At 39.5% G+C, this 22,197-nt stretch overlaps 2 protein-coding genes across 4 annotated transcripts in view; one reads left to right on the top strand and one right to left on the bottom strand.

The window, feature by feature from the left end:
• LOC103370537 (G-protein-signaling modulator 2-like) overlaps nucleotides 1-12,314 on the top strand; it is a 20,081-nt gene extending 7,767 nt beyond the window's left edge. For 2 of the 3 annotated variants that reach the window (XM_008299649.1, XM_008299634.1), the window contains exons 2-15: nucleotides 1,069-1,290; nucleotides 1,641-1,776; nucleotides 2,156-2,295; nucleotides 3,173-3,296; nucleotides 5,162-5,277; nucleotides 6,078-6,233; nucleotides 7,022-7,130; nucleotides 7,366-7,531; nucleotides 8,164-8,288; nucleotides 8,830-9,015; nucleotides 9,675-9,834; nucleotides 10,526-10,711; nucleotides 10,801-10,916; nucleotides 11,309-12,314. In XM_008299649.1, coding sequence (XP_008297871.1) covers nucleotides 1,070-1,290; nucleotides 1,641-1,776; nucleotides 2,156-2,295; nucleotides 3,173-3,296; nucleotides 5,162-5,277; nucleotides 6,078-6,233; nucleotides 7,022-7,130; nucleotides 7,366-7,531; nucleotides 8,164-8,288; nucleotides 8,830-9,015; nucleotides 9,675-9,834; nucleotides 10,526-10,711; nucleotides 10,801-10,916; nucleotides 11,309-11,476 — 2,109 coding nt within the window. In that variant the 5' untranslated portion in view covers nucleotide 1,069 and the 3' untranslated portion in view covers nucleotides 11,477-12,314. The remainder of the gene's footprint in view (nucleotides 1-1,068; nucleotides 1,291-1,640; nucleotides 1,777-2,155; nucleotides 2,296-3,172; nucleotides 3,297-5,161; nucleotides 5,278-6,077; nucleotides 6,234-7,021; nucleotides 7,131-7,365; nucleotides 7,532-8,163; nucleotides 8,289-8,829; nucleotides 9,016-9,674; nucleotides 9,835-10,525; nucleotides 10,712-10,800; nucleotides 10,917-11,308) is intronic. The other variant, XM_008299641.1, reaches the window with a different exon arrangement.
• Nucleotides 12,288-22,197, bottom strand: mcoln3b (mucolipin TRP cation channel 3b). Its single transcript, XM_008299661.1, has 14 exons — nucleotides 21,992-22,197; nucleotides 21,083-21,306; nucleotides 20,822-20,989; nucleotides 20,310-20,463; nucleotides 18,831-18,906; nucleotides 18,633-18,729; nucleotides 18,146-18,245; nucleotides 17,849-17,961; nucleotides 15,908-16,057; nucleotides 14,665-14,766; nucleotides 13,738-13,860; nucleotides 13,373-13,579; nucleotides 12,989-13,119; nucleotides 12,288-12,771 (listed from the first exon to the last, which is right to left on the bottom strand). The coding sequence occupies exons 2-14, from the start codon at nucleotides 21,302-21,304 to the stop codon at nucleotides 12,726-12,728; spliced, it is 1,689 nt and encodes a 562-aa protein (XP_008297883.1). The 5' UTR covers nucleotides 21,305-21,306; nucleotides 21,992-22,197; the 3' UTR covers nucleotides 12,288-12,725.

Below are 22,197 nucleotides of genomic sequence, written 5' to 3'. Positions count from 1 at the left end.
GGCTTAACTGAAAACACAAACGAAACCCCTGCACTACATTTGCTGGTTCCGATTCTAAATAATGAATAACGGTGTGACTGCAGTCCATTTCTGATATAAGTAAACCGTTTACAATTGTGTTGAAACAAGTGGTCAATTAATTGATACGGCAGTTGACAGAGATTGAAATAGTTGTGTAGTCTTTTAAGTAACTGAATAAGTAAACGTGACATCTTTTGGCACTTGAGTCATTTGTTCCAGCTTTTCAAATCTGAGGGTTTGCTGCTCGTCATCAATATTAAAAATAAATACCTTTTGATTTTTTTCTATTCTTAACAGTTAAGTGGTGTTTAAAACTAACCAACAAAGTCACCAGTAGTAAACTTTAAAAAAAAAAAAAGTTCCTGTCTGGATTCATTTTCAAACATTTTTGACTAACCTCCATGTTTTATATGTTCTTCTGATGAGGTTTACCAACTGTCCTTGACATGACTGCATATTGAGTCTTGATGTGGATCAGTATGAGCAACTCAGAACTTCCTTTCCTCTATTTCTACAAGTTATGACATTGAGGAAGAGAAATGATAAGGAGATAAAGCTGTAACTTAAATAGTTTCAACTTGGAATGGCAAAGTTTCTGATACGTTTTAAAAGCTCTGTTTTTTCCTGTTCCCATAGAGGAGGAAAAGTATCAGGGGAGAGGTCTTAGAAAGAGAACTGTGGCGTACTAACTTCTTTTGACATTGCATCCTGAGGTGGTATTCAAGATGTTATGGCGCAAATACTGCATTTGTGTGCAACTGGTCTTTCCTCAAGGTGCATTAATGTGAAGTCGGGGTACTATTTAGCACATTTGATCCTGTGTGTTGACTCCTTACGTTAAATTGATTCATTGTATAACCCCCCTGAGGATTTTACAAGATGTTAAAATGTGTTGATCAAATCACAATATTTGTTTGTGGCTTTGTGTTTGAAGCTGTAAGCAAATCTACAGTGAGGTAAATTGGTTATCCCCCTGTTATAGTGAGATGTTTCAACATCAGCACAGAGTCCACTGTCACTCCTAATGTGGTTCCCACTTTCCTGCAGGATGGAAGCATCATGTTTGGACTTGGCTCTGGAAGGTGAGCGGCTCTGTAAGGCTGGTGACTATCGCGCAGGTGTGTCCTTCTTTGAATCTGCCATCCAGGTTGGAACAGAGGACCTCCAAATCCTCAGCGCCATCTACAGCCAGCTGGGAAATGCCTACTTTCACCTTCAAGAGTATAATAAAGCCCTGGAGTACCATCGGCATGACCTCACACTCACCAGGTAAATCTTTCCACAGCCTTAATAGTAATTTGTTCCAAAACCATTTCCTCCTTTTTAAGCCTTTCATTTGATTGTTCAACAGTGAAAAATTCTGTTTTTCCTGCCGGTGTGATTTTTAACCACGGTTAGCCATTATGCACACAAGTATGGTCCAGGGTTGAAACTTTTTTAATCATTATTTCTCCCTCCATGATTAAACTGCTAAACTAGACTTCAGCATATTACTGCTTGCAGCTGTAAATTGCTTTTTTGCCTCTTGTGTTTTCACACTAATACACTTTAGGAATCCACTAATATTCCAGTCTAATTATTTCCTCATGTTTTTTTTTCTTCCTCCATTGAAATCCCAGAACGATTGGAGATGAACTTGGTGAGGCAAAAGCCAGTGGTAACCTTGGGAACACATTAAAGCTTTTAGGAAGATATGAAGAAGCTGTGGTTTGTTGCCAAAGACATTTGGATATCACAAGAGCCGTATATGATAAGGTGGGTCATATTTTTGTGATATTTTACAATTAAAACAAGACTTATTTCGGTATAAGTGAAACATTCTGTCACTCCTTTTATTATTTTAAAATTATTTTTAACTGTCTGTAAATAGAAAGTTCCGCCTGCGACAAGAATGACCATTTACTTTTATTAGAATAAATGGATTCAAATTTATAGTCAACCATACCACATAACATGCTCTGGGGCCACAGATCAGTTTCTACGATGACTGCATAGAATTGGTGTACCAACATCTAGAATAGTTTACCAGTCTGCATGCAAACAAGAAAGTCTGGTGTCAGTGTATTTTAAGTATATAATTACAGCACTGGTCACTCTGGTTTCCGTCTGTGAAAATCTGGTGTGCGTGCTGTAGGTTGGGCAGGCTCGAGCGCTGTATAATTTCGGAAACGTTTACCACGCCAAGGGCAAGAGCCTCTGCTGGACTGGAGCAGAGCCAGGAGATTTTCCAGAGGAGGCCAGGATAGCCCTGAGGAAAGCTGCACAATACTATGAGTGAGTTGGTGTCATAGTTTACCAAACATTGTGTTTTATTTTGTTGTTAAAACGCTGAGAAAATAAACTTGTGGTGTGAAAGTCTTGAACCTAAGCTGAGGAGTCTCTGGTTCCTTATGATGACCTCAAATTATCCTTGAGTAAAATGCTGACCTCCTACATGGTTATAAGTTGCTTAAATTTGACTGACGGTCCAATGCTTCAGATATGAAATGCAACATTCTCTAAATGAGCTGATTGGGTGCTGTTTAAAAAAAACAACAACTATAAATAACACATTTTGGCAGATGTTAAAATCAGTTGTTTTTTTTGTTGACTTCCATTGACATGTTGCCATGGTAGTATAATGCAATGTATAAAACATCCTGACCTTAGAAAAGAACGGTTTAAAAAGATGAGCCTCACTCATGGTTCAATGACGTCCTTTTTCTGGAATTTTAAGTCACATCTCAGTCTAGGTTGCAATGCAGTCTATCATTATGTATCTACTGGAAGAATAATATTTTGGTCATATTGCAAAGCATGGTCCATGCTGCTGGACATCAGGTGCCCCCTGGAGCTTTCTCTGGCCGTACATTGACACTTTACTGATTTTGGTCTGATGTTTGCAAATAGCTGACTGAAACTGATGACACTGTCCTACTGTTATGTGATGACAAATGAGGCATCACAGTGACATCAGAGCAAACACTGACCGGATTATATATAATATGCAGCCTGGTTAAATCATCACATTGAAACAAAAGACACAATTTGTTTCTGCTGTTAGAGCTCACTCAGTTGTCATGAAATTCTGAGAGCATAATAATGTGTCAGTTTTGTACATTTGTACATGAATATCTCTTTATTTCTCCCCTTTTTTTTTCTTTCCCCGAAGAGCAAACCTGTGCCTCGTGAAGGAATCAGGTGACCGGGCAGCCCAGGGTCGTACCTACGGGAACCTTGGTAACACTTACTATCTGCTGGGTGACTTTGAAACTGCTGTAGCCGCACATGAGAAGGTAGGCAACAAACTACTCATCAGGCCTTCAAAGCACAACCAAAAATGTGCCAAGTGCACCAAACATTTTCAGTGGTGGCACCAGTGCACTTGGCATTTAGCAGGTCTGTCTGTGTGTGTAGCATTATTTTTATTTCAAACTTGTAGAGCAGACAAATGCTGATCATTTGCTTTGCGAGGTGCTGCATCTGATTCCTCCGCTCCACTCTGGGCGATGTGAGCTCTCACTGGCTGCTCCTTTAAACTGCATATCGAGTGCTTTTACTCACAGGTGTTTCAATAGTTTAAGGCTGGCTTGTAAGATTGGGTCATGCAGATTGGTGTTTTCTTTTAGCTTAATGATATTTTGTGTACAACCTGAGTGCTGCATATAATAGTGAAATTGGTTTGTGTTTTTTTTTTTTTTTTTTTTTTTTTTTAACCATCTACCTTATTAGAGAAAGTAGTGGATGAAAGTCTTTTTAGGTGTTTCAATGCCTTTGATGCACTTTGTTGCTGTAATTACATGTTACATGGTGATAATTGTGTTTACTTTAAATGTCTAACTTGCAGTGGCTGTTTCCTGCTATCACACAGTATTAGCCCATCTCATTTGATATGCCAGATGTAAACACTGTTGATGCTGATAACATATCTGAGCAAAAAGGGGCATCAGGTCACTTTTGGTGTGGGGAGGGGTCAGCAGATTGATTCATTTCAGAGGATAGGTCAATAGCCCCCAGCAATTACAAATGCATTGTCGACCAGTGAGTAATAAACCCATCACTAGTCCCTGCTGCTAGCTCCACACCCACTGTCCATGCACACTCTCAGCCCTTTTGTACTCTTCTCCTGTGGGAGAGGAGCTGCAGCAGGCAGCTACTTTGTAATTTTCCTTTATCATTTGTCATTGTCAGAATCAACAGAGATCACCTCCAAGAGATCACAGAGTGTAGTCACATTCTCTTCATAACAACGCAGTGCAGAAGGCCACTGTTTATACTCATTAATTTGGTAAACCATCAATTTTTCCGCACTTACGAGTTGTGTCAGAAAAGTTTCAGGACTGGTGTCACAAAAGATATATTTCAAATCCAAACTACAAACTGCTGGTTTTCCCCTTCAAAGTAATCCCCCTGGAGTCTTACACACTTCCCCAGTCTTCTCTGCCGCGCCGCCATGCACTCCTGGAAGGATTCGTCCCTCCGCAGCTCCGTCGTCATAGCCATCTTGATGTCATCCACGTCTTCAAAACGTGTCCCCTTGATGACCCCCTTGAGCTTTGGGAAGAGGAAAAAATCCCACAGAGCCAGGTGGGGTGATTAGGGAAGTTGCTCCAGCACGGCCATGTTCTTCTCAGCCAGGAACTGTCGGATGCTCAGGACATTGTGAGCAGGCGTGTTGTCATGGTGAAGCAGCCACGACTTGTCCTGCCGCAACTCTCGCCTCTTTGTTCACTGAACGAAGTAAACGCTGCAGGATCTCTTTGTAGATGCGCTGGTTGATCATCTGAAGGGGAAAACTGGTAGTTTGTAGTTTGGGATTTAAATATATCTTTTGTCACACAGTCCTGGAACTTCTCTGACACACCTCGTATAGCACCTTTTAACCTTAGCTAGGGTCTACAAAGTGCTACACTTTGTAGGTAGTGGCTATACCACCTGAGCCATGGCCATTTGTAATGTGGTGCCAAAAGGCATGGTGAAAAAAATTGGGTGCACCTCAGTGAAAAACGTTGGCACACCAAAGCAAACAATGTCAAAAGAATATTTGTCACTATTTCCACCTCCTGACAGTGAAAAATAGATCCCCTGTCTTCATCGCATGAGAATATTTTGTGTTGTTCCTGACTTTAGTGGCAATAATGTACACTCTTCTGTTTGGCAGCGACTTCTCATTGCTAAAGAGTTTGGTGATAAGTCTGCTGAGCGGAGGGCACATTGCAACCTTGGCAATGCAAACATATTCCTTAGCCAGTTTGACGTGGCGGCTGGTCATTACAAGTGAGTAAATGTGATGCTTAATGGCCTCTCTCACCTCTTGGCTGGTATCAGCCATTGTAATAATCATATGTGGACACAAAACAAGTGGGCTAAAGTGGTATTTTTATTTTATCACAGTTCTAGCAATGACACTTAAATGCTTGTTTGATGTCATCCTGTTTGTCAGTTAAAAGATGCAAAAAGACAGGAGAAAACATTTAATTACATCTATGAATATTCAACCATGAATCAGTTGGAGAACAGAAATCAAATTAAACTTAGAGGATTTTCACTGGAAAATTGGTTCATCACACCAGCTAAGGAGTTTTTCTTGGCAATGCTACTTTAAGTCCCCCTATTTAGCATTTCTAAGCAACAATTTAAAATGGCTTATAACACTGTAGTTCTGGAAGCAAATGTTTGTCACATGTCATAACAGTAACAATGTGTGGACAATACTTTAAAATAATAAATGCTTAAAATGTCCTTATAGCTGTAAATGACTAAGCTTCATACTGTTTATACATGTTAAATAAAAGTGAAGTTGTACTGTCTTGGTTATTTATAGAAGATAGACCAGCACCATAATACCACGCATTTATATAATACTACACAAAGATACTGTTTTCTTAATGATGTACAGGAGCAGTAAGTAATTAAATTCACAATCCTTTAATCCCCGATTCCAGCATTTTGTTGTTACAGAAGTCCTTGGAAAATTAGAACAAAGACCGAAAAGAAAAGAGCAGATGACTATCATTCTCCTGCACCCACCCAAGACATTCCGTGACCTTCTTCCTCCCCTTTTCTTTTACCCTCAGGAGGACTCTGCAGCTGGCCAGGCTTTTGAAGGACAGAGCGGTGGAGGCTCAGGCCTGCTACAGTCTAGGAAACACCTACACACTGCTGCAGGACTATGAGAGAGCCATTGATTATCATCTCAAACATCTGGTCATTGCTCAGGACCTCAACGACCGGTATACCATTAAGGCCATTTTTTTTGTCAGCTTTCCTGCCAAACTGTCTTTGAAGTATAATGAGCATGTGCAGTTTGAATGTGGGTGGCCTCTGAACAAGTCATTTGCTAAAATTAAGTGGTGTTACTCCAAACACCCATCAGACACAGTCACAAGATTTCATGTCATGTACATAGAATATGTCACAAGCTACCATACTGTTGTCTTTGGAAAAAAAAAAACAGCAATAGCAAAGATGTGCAAAGTCACAAGTGGGCATAGAAAAAAGGTTTTTATTAGGTACAAAAACGGGGATCCCTACAACATTCTAAAGTGGCTTGCACATGAAGGTATAAGTAGTTATTGGCTAGTACAAATACATTTAGCAAAAAAGGTCAGTGGACATCTGCTGCTCCTCTCCTATTTTACTGGTAACAAGGTAATGCTTAATTCATAGTGTGGGGGTACCACTCTATTTTTGCAGTCTTCGAAAAAAGTCTGTAAAAGCTATTAAAGAAGAGGTACCAAGAGTGTGCTCTGAATCCTCTCTAAGTCATTTATATTTAATCATACAAATAATCTTTTTATAGGTAGAAGTCATGGCATTCTTACACATAATAAAAGAGATATTTACAGATATGGGATTGATTCTAGGGCTATGATAAACCCAGCGACTGTTGTGAAATAGGCTCAGGTTCAGATCAGGTTGTTGTCATTTTCCTGTGTGATGTTTGGATTAAGGGCCACCCATACTTGCATAATCTCAGTTGAAGTTGCTCAGCCTGTTTCCCTGTTGTGTCTCACTGCAGAGTCGGGGAAGGAAGAGCATACTGGAGTCTAGGAAATGCCCACACTGCCCTGGGGAATCACCAGCAAGCAATGTACTTTGCCGAGAAACATCTGGAAATTGCCAAAGAGGTGACTGTTTACACTCTACCTTCCCCAGTCAGTCAAATCAGTAGCTTTCACCAGACCACATCGCCATCTACTGGTTGTTTAGGGAACAGCACGGAATAATTCTGTTGCTTGTTTGTATGCAACAAATGTGTCAAGCACACTGTTTGTATGTGACACTGCTGATGCTAAAATGAACATCATTTCATTTCTTTGGAGTCATATACTTGCATTAACTTGAATGTTGTCAATGGTGTAGACTGGAGATAAAAGTGGCGAGGTGACAGCCAGGATGAATTTGTCGGACCTACGGCTGGTTGTAGGCCTGAAGTCCAACCCCAACATCCATCCCAACATCTTCCGCAACACCAATACCAATAGCTCTGCTCTGCAAATAAACTACCATGGTTACCCCAGCCTACCAGGTAAATCTGTATTCCTCAGTATTGCCAGCTATTTCATGGCACTGACTTATCCATTTTCACACTTCCCAATCTGTGTTATTACATTTTAGCAGTATGTTTGCCAGGAAACAGTTAACCCTCTAAATTCAATGAAGTTTCTTTTATTCCAGTCACATTTTTACTCAGTATGAGCTCATTGTTATCACAACAGAAAGAGCAACTCCACACATTATAGATATTTTACTATGTACATTTTTAATTTGTTTTCTTCCATGTTTTCTCCAGCTCTATGGTATCACAGCCTGCAGATTAGCCGAAAATGATTGTTATAATTAATATATGTTATTATAGTTGGGTTTTTTTTGTTTTTTTAACAGTTTTGTGGCTCTAAAAAAATGGGGTGGTAACGTTTTCATTTGTTTTTGTTTCATTTTTTAACACAACATTCCTTTCAAACCCACCAGCAGGTTTCAGGGTTCAGGGTGTTAAATCATATTTATGCAAACAAGTACTGAGTCGATCCAAAAATTGATTTTCCAGTTCCCCGAAAGGTCTGACTTTTGTTGCAAAGCTTGGCTAAATTATTGCTGTCCAGTCGTGAAAGTGCTGTATAAATACTAAAACATGTGTTAAACTTTGTATTTTTATTTTAGTGGTCAATTCTCCATCAAGGAAGGGAGGTAGTGCTGAGAACATGGAGCCCAAGAGTCCAACGCCTGACAAAAATCAAAGTGGAGACTCCCCAGCACTTCCAGTACGTAAAAAATCACTTGGAATGGGAAGTATGCAGTTTTTATTTTTAGTCTTGAATGAATTGTGGAAGTTGCCTGAGTCACTGCCTGATTTCAAAACCAGCCAGACAAGTAAAGTGTTTTAACTCTTTCATTTGACATACGCAGAGATCAAATTACACCAGTTTATATTTGACAAAAAAAGTCTGGTGTGTAACATACCAAGCTGTAGGTGCTACTTGTCATTAAAAATTACATGTATTATTTTCTTATTTTATTGGTAATTTATGAGATGTGTATTAAATTGTAGGTGCAGATTTGCTGATTTCAGTACATAGCAACTGTTTTATTTTCAATGCTACGACTTGAGAAACATGTTGGCCCAAGTAGGCAGAAATGTTCATGTACATTTATAATTTGTGTGTCAGTGTTTACATGACAAAAAGATATGATAAATGATGAACACACATTTCCCTCTACAACAAAAACCTGTTCATCCAGCCTGTGGTGGATACAACATTAAAGTTTCGACATGAATCTGTCTGTGATGTTTAAACTTATCAATCTGCATGGTCCTTGTATGTACAGGACTGGGAGGAGGATACATTTCCTGGGTCTTCAAAAAACAACACAATCAAGGCCTCCACTAAGCTTTTCCTCTTCCACCGACTAAAAAGCAAGAAGCAGAAGAACAACAAGTCACCTCCTAAAGACCAGCCAGAAAACCGCACTGAGCACACAGCTCCCGACCTCGACACATCAACGTCTCCTAAGGTATTTCTGAGTTACAGTAGCTGATAACACATAACCTGCTTCAAAATGAAGTCAATTTATACAAAATAAAAAGCTTTGTAATCCATTTTGATTTCCAAATTGTACACTGTGACTTAAACTTAGCATAAATGTACGTACTTATTTGTGATGTGCATAGTTCTAGCAATGTTCAATGTGCACATTCTGTAGTGAGAAAAATAAAATAAACCTGATTAAACCGTAATGATTGAAAAGAAGAAAAACTTATGACAATAGCACTATAAAGTAAAGAAAAAATACAACTGTATTTAAATGTACTGCACCAGAGCAAACCCATGCCTTTATCTAACTCTGCAGCAAAGTTTGGTTTCCCCTTGAAAACTGAACATTAAAATTAAGGCATGAATTGTAAAATATACATTTTATTTCATTTAAAGTCTTCCCTACAGAAGGCAACAGCTGTTACAAATGTTCCACATCAAAAATGTCCATCACAGTTTCCCAGAAATATTTACTTTTTTAAAAAAAAAATTATGATTTAATAGTCAACTATCAGCTGTGGATAGAAACCTTAACAGGACAGTGTTTGTTTTCATTACGTGCTTTACGTGTTCCAACAACCTTGATTATCTGAAGCTTTTTTCTAATGTTATTAAACCTGTTTGTTTTGTTCGCTGCAGCTGGGATCACGGGATACTATTGGGGAGGATGGCTTTTTCGACCTCCTCTCTCGTTTCCAGGGCAACAGAATGGACGACCAAAGGTGTACACTTGATGGCCAGAGCCATGTCCCTGCCCACCCCTCTCCTTCCTCCACCCTATCTGTATCTGAAGCCAAATGTGAGTCAGCCCTGTGTTTTTGTCGCTTCTCACACCATATGCAATGTAAACCTTCCTGACTTATTTTCTGTGGTTAAATACAAGTGAAATCATGGAAATGAATTTGGCTAAACGGAAAGGCTCTCTTATTTAGCTACATGTTTTTCATTCATTGCTGACAAGCCAACAGCTCATCATATTGTGAATCTGTTAGAACAGCCTGTTTCTGGTAAAGAGAAGGCCCTGCCCTTATATGGTGTGAATGCATCACGTCCATAAATGTACCCTTTACATGTTAGATGTTGTTAATCCTCTGTGTTGTGTCAGATGACTTAAAGTGATACTCCACTGAAATTATTGGTCTCACTCTTTAAAGAGTACAATGGCATTTTTTGACTTTTTTGATGCTGTAAACTTGCTGCTAACAGCCATGAATCCAAACAGCCTTCATACCCCATGAAGGAAAACATTTTTTCTTGCCAACTTTCAAGTCTGTGGAGAATATTTGATGCTTTGAAAACAGTTTTTAGGTGGAGTGTTGCTTTATGTTTATAGAATAATTGAACTCGGAACATCTCTCGTCCTCCTTTACCTGCATTCACTGACATTGAAATCAGAATAAAATACTGGTCGGAGTAAATGACACAACTCACTGTGACCAATAATAATCCGTTGTCCTCAATTTGCTAAAGAAAATAATATCTTTTTCTAGCCGTTTCGGAGCGCGAAACACCATTGCAGGATCCTGGTCATTTCCTGGAGCTGCTGGCCAGCTCCCAGGCCCGTCGTCTGGACGACCAACGAGTAAACCTGAGCCATTTTCCTGGCTTGCGTCTCAGCACCTCCAACCCGCCTCGTACACCCTCCACCTCCAGCACAGAACAAGTCCCGTCACAAGGTGATAGAGTATCAGGCACTGGCCATTTTTAACACACAACCTGCAGTATCGCCACTCACATGTTGACAAATGTTTGTTTTTCTTTGCAGCACCCATCTCCAGTGCAGATACCCCTCACACACCCTCCCTGTACGGTCGCCTCGAGGCCAGTGCTGAGCAGCCTGAGGGAGATGATGTCTTCTTTGACATGCTAGTGAAGTGCCAGGTGAGAAAAAGACATCCAGAACATCACATGCTGCTCCAGCCATTATGAGAATACAGACCTGTGTCCATAACAGGCTGTGTTTTCCACATTACAGATAACTCTTAAAATCTGGTAAGGCTTTATTTTATGGGCCCGGAAAGTCAGTCTCATGAAAATCTATGAATCTATAAAATACATGAAAAATAGTAAAAAGTCACAACACAACTTCCTGAAGCCATGGCTGATATTCTCTGAACATGTTGTTCAACTAACAATGCAACCCACAAACAGTATTCAGTTTAACTGCTGAAACCAGGGAATCTGTAGAATTGTCTAGATAAAGCACTTAAAACACTAATGCATGTATTTTTAGTGGACAGACTAGTAATTGTGCTGTCTGCACTGTGTTCTAGGGCTCCAGACTGAATGACCAGAGGTGTGCTGCTCCACCGTCTACAAATAAGGGACCAACTGTACCAGATGAAGATTTTTTCAGTCTCATCCTACATTCCCAGTCGAACAGAATGGAGGAGCAGCGAGTTCCACCTCCCCCTGGTGTCACACAGTCCAAACCAGACTGACTTCCAAGTGTGATTTTTTTTTCCCCATTTTATCTCAGGATATCAACTGAAGTAACCAAGCTTCTTTTTCTTTTTTAATCATCTTGTTTTTTGTAACCAACAATACTCGTGATTCCTGCCTTTTTGGATTTTCCCGACAACCTTCCTGTCAGACTGCCACGATCAGAGGGGTCGCTTCATGGAGTCAAAAATACAAAACTGGCCTGGGAAAATTTAGGATTAAGACTTGAGAACTACTTTTTATAGAGCTGCCTGTGTTTTTTTTTAGGTAGCCACCTTTTTTGGGGGGTGTCACAGTTGACTGCTTTTATCAGGAACCTCAAGTGTACCAGTGACATCTGCCCACTCTGGAGGCTTGCATCAAGTGACTCGTACAAGCTGAGCTGTGGTGGTTCACAGATGATTTTTTGATGATAAACAAAAGATATTTTATATACCCAAGGTTCTGAAATTAAGCAAACTGAAACAATGCTTGGCCTGCCCTGCCCATTTACAACTTCATGTTGGTTTGAATTGATGCCAGACCTCCCCAGCAGTAACTCATGACAGGGTCAAATGGCAAATCTCCTCTGGGAAATAAAAAAGGCCACATCCACTGCTACACTGGTGACTAGTGGAGCCATTTACAATATCTGCTTCCAGATATTGCTTTTAAAGACTTGTCAGTTTTACAGTGTTAACTGTTGTATGGGTTCTTGTATTAAATACTGAAATGGGATTTTTCTGCATTGTAACAGGATTTTACAGAAGATCAACTAGTGTGTGGGGAAAAAAAATGTCATAGCTTTTATACTGATGATTCTCCTCACAATGGAGAAATAAAATCTCATTTAATGTACATTTCAGCTTATTTATTGAACATTGATACAGTATCTCGAGTGTGCAACGTTGGAGTCTTTCCAAAGTGACATGCTTTGTAAAAACACAATGTCATTTCAAATTTCCGTCACAAATTCTTCATCCACAGTATTAATATAAATAAGTGTATTTACAAAGTATTTCCCAATTTAGTGCATCATATTGAGACCAGACTTTAGATTCCTTTATCTTTTGCCTTTATCATGGGTCCAGTCATCAGCACTGAAAGAAATGATCCTCAGCAAAGCAAACTTGTACTGGTAAAGAAGGAAAAAAGCTTTTCAGACCCTGTAACCCACTACAACTGAATATAACAGTTTAAAGTGCACATTAATTATTAGGTTATTATTTCTACAGTGCAGCCTTTTAGTATCTCCACATTAAAGACTTTCTATGCCTCTGAAGTCAGCCGCTCTTGATGTTGGCGCTTCCTGCATCTGAAATGAGAAAAATAGCTCAGCTTAGATTTTATTAGATGTTATGAGTAGGGAATACAGATTAGGAAAGTGTCTTGACACATTGCACTTGCATTTTTAGTTTTATTACTTCTAATAAGGGGCCTTCCAAATAGGTGTGATGACATTAAACAAAAGTGAGAAAGTCCTGATACTATCACTTGACCCAAACAATAACTCTTGATGTTACTCATCTCACCTGTTGATCCAGCACTCAAAGAAGCAGCTGTTGTTCTCATCAAGTCTGAACACACCAGAATTCGGCAGATCTTTACACACTGAAAGGAATTTTTGTAGCTCTGACGTTGGGGTTCCACTTTGCTGCTGTTGCTGGATAATGTGAGTCAGAGTGTCGCGTTAGTTAAAACAAGAGTGTGGTTGTTAAGATTTCTAGAGTGTCTGAATCAAGGATTAAACTTCTCTTAGAAACAGCAATCAAACAATAAGCATATTTTGCTAGAGTAATTGTAAATCAGATTTTCTCTTCTCTGCTTCAGTGCAGCACACAAATTACTAAAACATAATAGAATGAAAAACAACTGATGGTGGGTTACAAATATCTGAAAACAAGATTAATCATCACCTTGATGGTGTCGTAGGTGTCGGTAATGATTGTGATGAAGAGGCTCAGGATCATGTAGATAAAAAGCGACACAAAGGTATAGAGGTAGACCCGGCTGAAGATCCACACCAGGCTGCTCTTCTGCTTCATGTTCTTAAAGGTGGGAAACATGTCGTCTCCGTTGATCAGTGAGAACAGACACTCCGACACTGTGTTCAAGGTCCGGAACTAAATGTCACAGAGCAGCCGGTTAGTTCAGTTTGATCATATTTATTTATTTTATTTAATTTACAAGAATTGAAAAAAATATATATAAATCTGACTTCTGCTCAATCCCACAGGTTTTATTTAACTTTTTTTTTTTAAATGATGTAAACATTTGGTACCTTCTCATGATATGGGCCGAGGACGATCCAGCCACAAAAGCAGTAACTCAGGTAGATGATTCCAGCGCAGCAGATGAAACGAATAACAACTGGGAAAGCTGCCCTCAGTGTCAGGATGAGAATCTGGAAATGGCCAAAGAACACATGACGGTAATAGATCTGATAAAATGTACACTGGAGATGAGTGTCAGGACTACAATAGAATCTATTTACTTTGTGAGAAGACCTTCAAGTTAATTGCGCCTTGTTTTCTATGATGAGCTGTCATCATCCTGAACGAGCCTTGCAAAAACCTTCCACATCAAATTTTCTAAGCATGTCATGTCAAAGAGCAGTCCTTTGATGCTTCACTGATAAATTGGGAATGTATTTTGTGGCCCTAAAGCTAGTTTGTGTTTTAAAAACTGCCAACATGTGGTGCGACAGCGAGAAAAGATTTTTACATTGAAGTACAGGCTGAAGTGGCCACATGAATACATAGTCTCTATCATATTTTAATAACTGCAGCTATGTTTTCTAAAAAAAATAAAGAAAAACAAAAATTAGCAGCAGTTAAAGTCCCCCAACAGTCACTATGTTTTTTCTATCTTTCCATCATTTGGTCGCTAATCATTCATGTGAAATCAAAATTTGATTCTCGAGGGTTGTTTTCAAGTTCATCTACTGAACAGGTTTTCTGAGCATCGTCCTGCAAAATGAAGCTGAATCACATGCTGCTCAGGTTGGGAAAGCACACTAATTAATTCAGAGCCTTTAATTGCTCTTTAATTGTGTCTAACATTTTAACACTGCTGTATCTTCATCAAAGGATAACCAGAAAAGATTGTAGGGGTGGTTGCAACACGGCAACGTTAACTTATTGCACTGCATGTGACACTAAAACAACTTAACATCTCCTGCATTTGTACCAATAAAATCTGGTCTTACGTTATATTTTCTGAAGTAGCCCATGTAACGAATGACCCCAATCCAGACCAACATGGTGCCTGTGCCAAGGAAGATGCTGCACACGTCATAGCTTGTGAGGACCTGGAAAACAAGGTTCCAAAAATGTGAGTGATGAACTCAAGAAATACCGAAACATGAACAAATATTCTGATACAACTTGAAGCAATGAAAGGCACTGCAGTTTACCAGTGGAGTGCCATCAGGGCCAGCAAGGCCTTCTCTGCTGGCCTAAGCTCTATCAGAATCGCTGACTTATGTTGTAATATTTTTCCATCATTCTTTTTAGTGTCTCTGGGCTGTGGTGCTTCAAGCAGTTTATGATTATAGTAGAGCTTTTATCCAATCATATTTCAGCCATCATGTGTTGCCAGGGTCAAAGAAATCTGCTCTGAGGCCTTCAGAATCAAAAGTACAGGCTCCTGAAGCTTAAAATGCATTGAAATGAAACTGTTGCTTTAACCAATCAGATTGAGAGTTGGTGGCCCCAGGGCCAGCTAGCTGGCCTATGATAGCGTCAGCATTTTAACGTCCTCTGATTGGATGGTCAGAGAGCTCAGCCAAAGCATCTGTAGCGACCTGCACAAGCTAAAACTTTATCATAAAAGTACTGTTTTTTTGCTTTCTTTTTAGTTAGGCAGGCGGACATTCTCACCCTAAAGAGAATTAAAACTTATGCCAGAAACACATCTGGACAGACCTGACTTTCAGCATTAGCCTCCATGGAGACAGAACAGGACTTATTGTTGGAAGTGAAACGCACGGACTACCTGCTCTACCGAGTTATTGAACTCTTCATGAGGAAAGAAAGGAGGATGGAGTTTGTGTTCAAATAATCACAAGTTTTGGTGAGTAAAATATATATTGTTGTCATTAACTGGGTTGATGTTGATGCTCCTGTTAGATGTGATGTATATGGTGCAGCTGTGGCTGCAGTTAATGGAGACTTGTTGAATAGTTTTAACTGGGTTTCTTGCTTTAGTGATGGCATTCATTCTCACTACATAAGATACCTGCCTGCAATGCAACGTCCTGTTATGCTGCCTTTCTGCATAATACTGATTGTTTCTATAGTTGTGGCGTCATAATGACGGTGTTAAGAGGTGGTTTGATTCAGTTAGGCTGCCACTGAAGGTCTACGAGTAAAATACATGGCCTGCCACTGCAGTTTACACTACGAGCTGACTAAACCATAAATAAATGTCGGTGATCGAATCCTCATTACCTTAGTCTGGATCTCAATCTTGAGAATGGAGCCAATCACGGTCAGTGTGTCACTGACAATGATCAGGATATACCAGCCGTTCACAAACTCCAACTTGTCCGACAATGGCACCTCTTTACTGCAGTATTTCATGCAGTAGTGGGCGTATTCCTGTTCAGAAGAAATGAAAAATGTAGGTTGCATTAAGAATCTCTGCAAGGGGGCACCCCTATAGCTCAACTGGTTGAGCGGGCAACCCATGAACAGGGGTCGCTCACGACTCTGTGCTGCAGGTCCTCTCCCCTTTCCTGTCTCACTCTCTCACTATCTTGACTAATAAAGACAAAAAGGCCAGAAAAAAAAATAATAATAATAAAAAAGAATCTCTGCAAGGAAGCCATCAGTATTGTTCAATTTTATGGCCAATTTTTAAAAATTAATGTAAACATATTAAACAGAGATAGACAGGACAGATTACAGAGGCTCATTTAATTAATCCAAAAGCAAAGGAAAACTGCAACATCCATTAAATCAGCATCAACAAGAAGTAACAGCTAACTTAAAGGTCCCATACTGTACCTCTTTACAGCAAAGTAAAAAGTCTCACGTGTCCCAAGAATGTAACTTTTGTTTCTTCAGCTCAAAATACTGCAAAGATGATTAATTATCTGTATAACCCCTGGTTTTAGCCTTGACAATGCTATATTTCTCTCTGAGGGTTCATTTTGTATGGAAATACTACTGAATTTATAGAACAGCTGCTGTTTTTAACTTGGGTGTACAGTGAGTTTGTCAGACAACGCTGCAGTTATTAAACCAGTATTTTAGTGAAATGGCTGAGAAGTGACTGCTGGTTAAAGGTTAACATGTAGCTTTAAAGGCTCGGTCACTATTTCATACTTAATCCGCTGTCTGACAACAGAAACAGCAAACTATGTAAATGAGAACAGCTTTACACGAAGTTGGCTGTGTGAGCACAGATAGCGGAAGACTGGCAAATGGATGCAAACATGAGGGAGGACGAGGTCGCACAACAGGCGACATGAAAATACAGTAATCCACCCAGTCCTTGTTTATTGGTTTTAAACTTTCCAACATCTCTGAATGTCCCTCAGCATTATCATTTCCCCAGAGCTCTGACCTGTGGACATATTATTACACTTGATGGTAACATGCTAACACTATGAGTTTTCACTGCCATCAATAATAAAAGTAATCCACTTCAGTTCGTCAGATGCTGGCGTGCATGAAGCCTCTTGTGTTCACTCTTGTACACTGAGGAACATTCAGTGTGTTTGCACATGGCTGAGGCATTTTATAATTAACAGGAGCAGCTCCAGAACGTAAACAAACCAGTTGGACCGTGAGGCAGCTGCTCATTCTGAATGGCTCACGTGGAAGCAGCGGACAGTGAGGTCGTGGGATTATGCAAAGTTTTGAGCCAGACAACTTTTGATTCGTCAGCTGCTGTAAAATTCTCCCTGGCTTGTAAAGCTGGAAGGCTGTCTAGCTGACAGGGGGCTTGAATAATTGATGAAGTGAATGTCTTCATATCTTAACAGCTTTTATTTTACACCTCCAAGTTTATAGCAATCACAAAACCCAATAAAACTAGATTTTGTCATGTGGGACCTCTACATCCTCTGAGATAAGGCAAAGTATAGACAAGATATACTTGGAGATCAAACACTGACATGACAAGCTTCTTCTTAGCTGCAGTTGCACACATAAATAACACACCTTTTCACAAATAGGTTGAATGAAATGTCACGAACAAGTCAAACTAAGTATGAATATGTTTGTTGTTAAAAATGTTGTGACCTTCATCTTTCATTGATGTTAATGAGGTATAAAAGGTTTTCTGGCACTGACTTCCATCCATTTCCACATATAGTGACCTAATGTATATCAGACAATCACATCCTTTCTTTGCACTGAGCAAAGTCAGTTTATTTTACTCACAAATTGGAGTTGAGCCCCATTGATGACCGAGCGTGTGCAGAGGGTGAAAGAGATGATGCACGTTATAATGATGAGGCAGTCAAACAGCACAGTCAGCCATATGTTTCGAGCAGCTGAGGGAATAGAAATTTAAAAATTACTTTCATCCGAACAAGATGAACATCAACTTAAAACTATTTTCTCAGTGTCAAGTTAAAATTTAAACTCTTCGCTCTTAACTCTTAAGCATTCCGAAACATCATGGGCTTAAAGCAATGCAGGACACTCCTTTGTAAGTACCAAAATCAGCAAACTTACATGCTCCATTTACTTTCCAGTCTCTGCATTCATTGATGTCCACATCATTTTCCAGGTCAATCTTTATCCTCCCACTGTGAGCTCGGTTGTTGAAAGTTATCTGTTGACCAGATAGCAATATTTCAAGGAGATTAAAGACAGTTTTCAAAAAGCTCGACATCCTTAAAGCCAAACCTAAAAGCTTAACATTCACCTGCTGAGCTAACCTTTAACTGTCTAAACAGCAGCCGCCATGTGCAAACACGTTCCTTTTAACACGCTCTTTGTGTGCGCAAATTAGCTTTGTTAATAAAGACAGGATTCACACAGACTCTTTTCACTTTTCTTATCTGAACTCCAATCTGTGCTGTGTCAACAGGTGCAGTGTCACAAGGAATCAGTGTCAACGTTAAGGCAGCAATGAAGCGATCACATATGTCACATCACTGCTAGTCTGATGTGATCCTCTTGTGTTTTCTGAGCCACGAAGACAGGTCAAGTGACATACGATAACAGTGAAGTCGTAGCAGTCTGGCAGTTCCCGATGTCTCACTGTCTGCAAGTTTATGGCCTTGAGAACAAATGTGAGCTTGACAGAGACCATCCTGAAAGACAGAGCAGGTACAGAAACTGACATGGGCTTTCAAATCATATACAACTGCAAGGGTACAAAATGTAGTCGAAGAATACAACGTGGTTTACAAACCTTTTGAAATACAGTTCAAATTCTGGAAGCACTTCATACAATGATGGGTTGTACATCGGATACACTTTGAAGCACTCTGTTAGAGACAGGCCGCAACACAGACACAAAAAAAAATGACAGCAAAATTAAACCTGATGAGAAATCTCTTTCTCTGTTCATCACAATTAATCACTGAGGAGTCACCTCTTTTTGCTTTGATAACAGATGTGCACTCTTTATTCTGTCAACCGGCTTCATATTGCCGATTGCTGAGGCTGGTAATGCTTATGAACTTCTCTGCAGTGGTGAGAAGTATTAGTCTGCCTTTCCTATGGAAGTCTGTTTGAAGAAGAAATATTCTGGACGGACTGATCTTTGTGCCTTAAAGTAATGATGGGCTGTTGTTTATTTGTATTTAATTGAGTGCCTGTGCTATAAGATGGATTACTATGGTAGATGAATAGAGGCATTTGCAGTGTGTCAACACAATTTGGTCTCAAATGCATTAAAATAGCAAAAAAATTCCATCAGTTAACAAAGCAAAGCACATGGACACATCTGTTGTTGACTACTTCATGAATCTAAAGATGATGTTGGTCATATATAGTGGCTATATACAATATTTCCTTCATAATCTGTGTGGTATTTCACACTGTTGACATCTTCAGTTTGGTTACACAATGAAAAAAAAAAAAAAAAAAGAGTATGCGTATTGCGAGTATTGGTGGAAGTTGTTGTGTTCCCAGTATATTGCCAGCATCGATGCCAGAGCGCGCTGCAGCAACATTTTGTCACTTTTCCCTCCAAGTGAGGAAACAGAATATCACAGTTTGCACAATCTGGTTGTCATGTATATCAGCTACATTTTTAAGCAACAGAAAATCCAACCATCACTAAAGCATATGTCAAGCAAGAGTGTCAATAAAAGCAAAATGGTCAGAGTTGTCATTTTGACATTTAAGGTGCGCTGATTCACAAAATGAAAGGCAGTGAAAAATCTTTTCATTTTTGGACCAGCTAAAAACCTACTACTAATACAATAACATAACTTTAAACTTATTTGAAGCGCTTATTTATGTCTATATACCTCATTTGTCACTATTAATGCTAGAGGCTATCAACATTGGGTTCTAAAGTCGGGTTGCAACGCTATTGTTCACAAAAATAGCTTCAATAGAATGTTGACTCACAGTCTGCCAGAGTCATTTGACTGCTAGATATAATCCTTCACATGAGAGTGTTAAGCCGTTCTTTTTGTAAATGAGTTGCAACATAATGACTTCATGAAGTATTTGACGGGTCAGTGTAACATTTGATCCCGTGGTCAGTTATAGTAGACTAATGTGCATAAACTTGCCACCGTAGGAACAGTGGTTACATAACCTGAGAAGCAAGCCACAACACGACTGTGCATGGGCACCACAGGTGAGCTCTGCCACCTAAACAAGAAGCACTCCACCCCTGTTTACCATTATCTCTATAAACACTAAACATAGTTACCAGTGTCCACATGAGCATCAATTTCGAAGGTGTCATTTCCAGGGTAGATGGTACCGTTCCTGTAGTAGTCCTGACAAACTGTCAGCGGGGTGTAGACGCTACCATTTTTCTCATATTCATGATTGCCTACTGTGATGTTGTGCAGATGTCCATACTGGAAATTAAGACATGAAAAAATTTGTTATAAAACTGAAAAGTGTGTCAACCATCATTTGGGTGAACATCAAAAATGTGTGCATGGTGGAAAGCTAACTTTATGAAGACAGTAACTGCAGCAAATTAGATTAACTGTGTCATGATGGATCACAGCATAACAAATGACATGAACAAAGTCCAGTCCCATGACAAGAGGTTGCCTTTGAGGCCATATAAGCATGTAGAGTTGTAAAATTCAACAATAATTTACAGTAACACAAAGAAAAAGGAAAAGATCAACGATGTCACACAACCAAACAAATGGTAGCCGAATCATGCCTTATTGGTTTTTTTCACTAAAAGTAAAATTCAGTTACCTGTTTAAGAATGTAGTCGATGTGATCATAAACATCTGTCTGTCTGTAAACAGCATACGTATCCATGCCTCCGTCAACATAATCTTTCAAAAAGAGGTGCTTGAATGTCATCAGATTTTCCTCCTTGAATGTGACAACCATCTGGTTGCTCAGCCCAAAAGACACCAACTGGGATGGAAAGAAGGCATTTGTTATGAGGATGTTGAAACAAGAAAAAAATATATCACAACTGGTTCTGTTATATCTAAGACTACTATGTACCTGGATGGTAATAATGGCAATTTTGACGATCTGCAATGTGAGCTTCCATGGTTTTCGTCCACGAGCGTGGTATTTCTCACAGGGGTTCATGAAGTAGTATTTGATCTTCCTCCTGAGACGCTCCACTGCGTCCAGATTGTCCAGATGCTGTGCCTGGTGGTCTTCCCAGGCAGGGGGGTCATTTGTCTCAGACGAGTCATATAAGTCACTGGACTCCTCCATATCTAAAATGGTTAAAATACAGGTCATTTCCATGCAGAAACGCTGGAAAAAACAAGGAGTTGGCTGAGCTAGAATTTAAAAAAAAAAAAAGTCAAACCAACAGACAGTCCAGCTATTCAGCTCCATAAACAACTCATCTGGTCATATTTATGAGAATACCTGTAATTAATCTGTTCTTTGCAAAGCTTACAGTGTTTAGCTTCTGTTTAGCAGTGAGTCAGGGATATGAATATTGTACAGTTTAAGTCCTTAGTGTTGTTGTGTTCAGCTTCATGTTGTTTATAACATATTGTCTATTCATATACACGACAAGGAATAAAATCACAGACTGGGAAGCGCCAAGGTTAATCTTTCTTGTTTGTCTTCCTATTATAAAGAACAAGGAAACAAAGTAATAATTGAAAAAAACACTTAATGGGAAGCTCTACTAGTTCTACTTTCATTGTCTTTGCACTTAACAAATGGCAGAATATTCATCAAGTGCCCGAGAAGAGGAAATGAATTCAGGTGTACCTGAACACTGTTGAATAATAAATAGCAGCTCGCGTTCACAAACATGTTCCCCCATTGCTGTCAAATACACATTATTTGTCTTGTCAGGGTTAAACTAGTGTCCTGTAAATCCAAAGCACCAGCGAAAACAACCTGATCTAAATGAAAGGCAGCGTTAGCTGATAGGCTACTCACCGACGCAGCAGCTTAATCAACTTCTAATTGCATCCACCTGCTGTTTGCTCGACGTGAACTCGACGTCAAAATGTCGTCGTCTCAATTGAAATTCATTATTCCCGCTGTTGTTTTCACTTTGGAGGTCAAGACTAAATGTAATTATACTCGGCTAAACTTCCACAGTAGCTGAGCCGTCCATCCAGGAAACTGCTCAGACGATGAGA

This window comes from Stegastes partitus, unplaced genomic scaffold, assembly GCF_000690725.1.
Source record: "Stegastes partitus isolate 25-593 unplaced genomic scaffold, Stegastes_partitus-1.0.2 Scaffold31, whole genome shotgun sequence".
NCBI classification, from domain to species: Eukaryota; Metazoa; Chordata; class Actinopteri; family Pomacentridae; genus Stegastes; species Stegastes partitus.
The sequence above is the reverse complement of the archived record's forward strand: the minus strand, read 5'-3'. Positions and strand labels throughout refer to the sequence as shown.

Excerpts from the sequence above, each read along its gene's own strand:
- mcoln3b (XM_008299661.1), bottom strand. The coding sequence starts at position 21,304 with ATGGAGGAGTCCAGTGACTTATATGACTCGTCTGAGACAAATGACCCC. Across the intron at positions 14,767-15,907 it reads AGATTGAGATCCAGACTAAG|GTCCTCACAAGCTATGACGT; the intron begins GTAATGAGGATT and ends CTTGTTTTCCAG. Across the intron at positions 13,861-14,664 it reads GCTACTTCAGAAAATATAAC|ATTCTCATCCTGACACTGAG; the intron begins GTAAGACCAGAT and ends GGCCATTTCCAG.